The sequence below is a fragment of the Alligator sinensis genome, unplaced genomic scaffold, assembly GCF_000455745.1.
Source record: "Alligator sinensis unplaced genomic scaffold, ASM45574v1 scaffold1035_1, whole genome shotgun sequence".
NCBI lineage: Eukaryota > Metazoa > Chordata > Crocodylia > Alligatoridae > Alligator > Alligator sinensis.
Genome location: NW_005842555.1, coordinates 191299 through 196031, shown reverse-complemented (window position 1 = coordinate 196031; position 4733 = coordinate 191299). Strand labels below are relative to the sequence as shown.

The window sequence follows — 4733 nt, the reverse complement described above, 5'->3', positions numbered from 1 at the left end:
TGAAGAGAACACCCGGGATTGCCACCTCACCAATCTTAAAAAGGCTTTCACCCAGCAAGAACACTCCTCCAGAGAGGTAGATCGCACGTTTGAAAGAGCCACCTGGATACCACGTGAAGAACTGCTGCAGTACAGAAGAAAAACACCCACAAATCAGGCAGATTTGGACTTAGTATTTCCCTATCCTGATTCTTAGTGGGCCCCTTAGTACTTACCTGATCAATTCCATTGTGCAATTCATGGCTTGTCCTCCCCAATCTCATCCTGAACTCGGCATCCCCGTCCCCCAACAAAGCTAGTTTAAAGCTCTACGTAGGAGGTCTGCCAACCTGTAAGAGAACAGACTCATTTTAGTTTAGTTTTAGTGGGCTAATTTGATGACCACATAATTTGGGGGTTAATGAATGTCTTCTGTTGTAGAGTTAAGTGCAGAACCTTACTAGACCTATGCCTTCACCCAATTACCGGTGGGGGCACATTTCTCACAGGAGGGCCACTCTCTCTCCAATCTCTCAGTCCTGATCCTCAAGGGAAATTTACACAACACATCCCAGAGACGAGCCTATGAGCTCCATTTCATCAACCTGCCGGATACTAGAGATCAGGGACTAAACATAGACATTGGATTTATGATGCATTATAATCCGCCTGGCAACTGACTCCCCAGCCCAGCCCCTGGCTTCTTGACTTTTCATTCCATCCAGGAAGAGCACACGCCGACTGCTGCAGCTTCCTGAGCCTGACGAAGGGTTTTTGAACCCGAAAGCTTGCTTAATAACTATTCTCCAACCATTTGGGTTGGTCTAATAAAGATATCAAATTCACCCAAGGAACCTTGTCTGCCAAGTTTCCTCCTGAAACTTGTTTTTGTCACTCTCTCCTCCCTCCCTGCTCCCCCCCATGGAGTCTTTTTACTGGTAGGCCTGCATCTACTTGATGCGTTTCTCTTCAAGCTACATCAGATAACTTTTTTTTTTTTTTAGGGAATTGACTTGAGCTCTGATCCTGCAAGATGACTGGTTTTGCATTATCCCATGTCTGAAGTCTTTTGTGTTTTATGGCACTCCAGGTAAGCTTCCAGGATTCACTTGTGGTGTCAGGGCCCTCAAGTAATAGTTTAATAGCTTGTAATTATACTGGAGGAAGGTAGCACTGAAAACTTTCTGTTCAGACACCAACATGTGTACACAGCAATTTATGAAGGCGCATGAAATTATAGGTTTTCTCCACTGATATATAATTTCAACAGTAACAAACTCAGCAAGGCACAAACCATGAGCAACCAGAGGTGGGATTTAAAGGGAGTGCTGCGAAATACGCTGATGTGTTATGTTGGTTCCTTTTGTCTCTTATAAGAGAACTAAATTTCTGTATGATTTGTATTACAGTGGTATCTAGAAACTTGATCAGGGGTGAGGTTTCTTTGTCTAGGCACCATCCACATGCATATCATTTGACTATTTGCAGGAAGCATTTCAGATTTCACTTCCATAATGCAAAGTATCCTAACCTTGGTCAAATCATTGATTTGTGTGGGGGGGGGTGGAAAAGCAACTCCTATTTAAGAGTGAAGTGCCTGAAGACTGGACGAAGGCCAATGTGGTATCTATCTTCAAGAAAAGGAGGAAAGTGGATCTGGCAAACTACAGGCCCATCAACCTGACCTCGATCCCGGGGAAGGTCTTAGAAAAAAATCGTCAGCCATCCTCAACTGACTGGCCGATGGCAACAACCTGAGGGATAGCCAGCACGGGTTTGTTGCGGGTAGGTCTTGCTTCACCAATCTCATTTCCTTCTACGACCAGGTGACCTATCCCCTGGACAGGGGAGAGGAGATTGATGTTGTGTATCTTGACTTCAGAAAAGCCTTCAGTCTGGTATCCCATGATCACCTCTTGGCAAAACTGGCTAACTGCGGCCTCGACCTCACCACGATCCGCTGGCTGGGGAATTGGCTCCGTGGTCAGACCCAGAGTGTGGTGGGTGACGGAAGTCAATCGTCATGGTGTGCTGTAACCAGTGGGGTCCCTCAAGCCTCTGTCCTTGGACCTGTATTGTTCAACATCTTCATTAATGATGTGGACATTGGAGTCAGTAGCGGACTGGTCAAGTTTGCCGATGATACCAAACTTTGGAGTAAAGCATCCACACCTGAGCACAGGAGGGCGATCCAGGCTGACCTTGACTCAGGCTCAGGAAATGGGTGGATGAGAACCTGATGGTGTTTAACACCGAAAAATGCCAGATTCTCCACCTTGGGAAGAAAAACCTGTAGCATGCTTATAAGCTCAGCAGTGCTACGCTGGCTAGCGCTACGGATGAAAGGGACTTGGGAGTCATGATTGACCACTAGATGAACATGAGCCTTCAATGTGATGCTGCGGCTAGTAAAGTGAGCAAAACACTGGCTTGCATCCATAGATGCTTCTCAAGCAAATCCCAGGACGTCATTCTCCCGTTGTACTCGGCCTTGGTGAGGCCGCAGCTGGAGTACTGCATCCAGTTTTGGGCTCCACAATTCAAAAAGGTTGTGGAGAAGCTTGAGAGAGTGCAGAGAAGAGCCACGCGCATGATCAGAGGTCAGGAAAATAGACCTTATGACAACAGGCTGAGAGCTATGGGACTCTTCAGCCTGGAAAAGTGCAGGCTCAGGGGGGACCTGATGGCCACCTATAAGTTTACCAGGGGTGACCACCAGGATCTGGGGGAACGTCTGTTCACCAGAGCCCCCCCAAGAGATGGCAAGGTTGAACGGTTATAAACTCCTGCAAGACCGTTTCAGGCTGGACATAAGGAAGAATTTCTTCACTGTCCGAGCCCCCAAGGTCTGGAATAGCCTGTCATTGGAGGTGGTTCAAGCACCTACTCTGAACGCCTTCAAGAAAAAATTGGATGTTTCTCTTGCTGGGATCCTGTGACCCCAGCTGACTTGCTGCCCTTCAGGCGGGGGGCTGGACTCTATGATCTTGCGAGATCCCTTCCAGCCCTAATGTCTGTGAAATCTGTGAAAGACTTCCAATGGAAAACTAGGTATTAGAAGTTGTCATATCCAGGTGGCACACCAAATAAATACTGCATGGAAGCATTGGGGCAAAATTGTATCAGCTGATTTGACAGGAGCACTAATCTAGGCAAGACTTCAGTGACTTTCTTAGACATGTTGGTACAAATTGATCCAGGCAGTTTGTCCATATTGGTATTCATGGTCAGTGTAACTAGTTAATGTCTAAGATGCCACTCTGCTGTACCTTCTGCCTGATTTCAGACTAACATGGTTAACCGTCTTTCATTGGTCTACATTTACCCTGATCATCCCACTGGTTCATCTGAACTGGTGTCAGAAACAGCTTTAATTTTATGATTGTTTTTGGCGTAGTCAGGTTATTAAATTTGTTTTTATTGTAGTCAGCACCATTGAACTATAGGTGTAAACCTGACTGGCTATGGGGAAGCATGGACTTCTGGTAAGAACGCTGCATTTGGACTTGGGTGGTCTGCACTCAGTTTCTGTTCTGTCATAGACGCATAGAGGCATTTATTGGGCAAGTGACTTGGGTGTTCATTTCCACCGGTAAGAATTTCTCTGAAAAATAGCCCGGGAGCTGGAGCATACATACAGCTCCGTGGAGAGCTATGCAACCAAACTGTCCAGCTAGAGGGCATTGGAAAGCTGCACCCTGAGCCACCGCTGTCCTTAGGAGAGCCCCTTACTTGACAGTCTATCCTGTCCCCTGCCTGTGAAGGGGGCAGGCTGTCTAGGTAGACTCCCAGGTTTTAAATCACCTTGTGTGCAACCCATTTGCACTGCACATGGGGCAATTTTTTAAAGCTGGAGTCACAGGGGAATGTGGCCAGGGACAACCTCTCTGATCCCGGATCCCTGGTTTATAAATCACCACGTGTGCCACCTAGCTAGCCACTTGGGGCACATAAGCTGCAGGTCGTCCACCTCTGCCCTAAAGTAGCATCACATCAGGGGCGTGCACTAACACTTAGTCCCAGTTGGAGATAACAAGGCTTGTCTGCTAGGTGACTCCTGCTATGCAGAGTGACTTGACAGTACTTTTGCTGCATTATGCAGGGTTCAAGCAGCCTAACTTGGAATGGCTCCATGTTCTTCTATTGCAAAAGTAACTAAGAGCTATCCGACTTCCACCTCTCTGCATCTTTCAGTATTTCTGTCTCGTCTCATCAGACACATCCCCAAAGAAACTGTTGGACAAATACGATTTGCATGTTAAACTAAAAAGATCAACGGGACTACCTCTAGCCCAGACTTGTACTGTTTGCCTTCCAGTTTCCAAGGTTTCTAATCAGGGATGCTGTAGAAACTTCTGCAGTCTCCAGTGTGGGTTGAGTTCAGTCTGGGTAAAAGTAAAGGGAGCTGTGATGTTCTGATCAGGTTTCAGTATTGTATACTACTGTTTTAATCATGAGTGTCCTTGAATATATGCTCTTCGTGGTTTCTTTTCTTTGTGTACTTTCTATTTTGTGAAATTGGAAAATCTATGCCTAATAGTCTCACCTTGATTAGAAACTGCTGTTTTGTTTTATGGTGTCACTTTGAAATCTCATCTGCACGTGCAGTGCATGTCTCTTAATTTCAAAACTTGTTCTCCGAGCGGTGTATATGCCAGCACTTTAAAAGGAGAGACATCTGAAGAGAAAGCAACTTCTAAGCCATCCCTTCCATGATAGCCTTCCTATCTGTTCTTTGGATTGGGAAATTTCAG

At 46.1% G+C, this 4733-nt stretch overlaps 1 protein-coding gene across 1 annotated transcript in view; it reads left to right on the top strand.

Annotated features, from left to right (window-relative positions):
• Positions 1 to 1009: 1009 nt before the first annotated feature.
• Positions 1010 to 4733, top strand: part of CLINT1 (clathrin interactor 1) — a 47794-nt gene continuing 44070 nt past the window's right edge. Inside the window, 1 exon segment of the mRNA XM_006032195.2 lies at positions 1010 to 1069. Within this exon segment, the coding sequence (XP_006032257.2) occupies positions 1035 to 1069 (35 nt within the window). The 5' untranslated portion in view covers positions 1010 to 1034.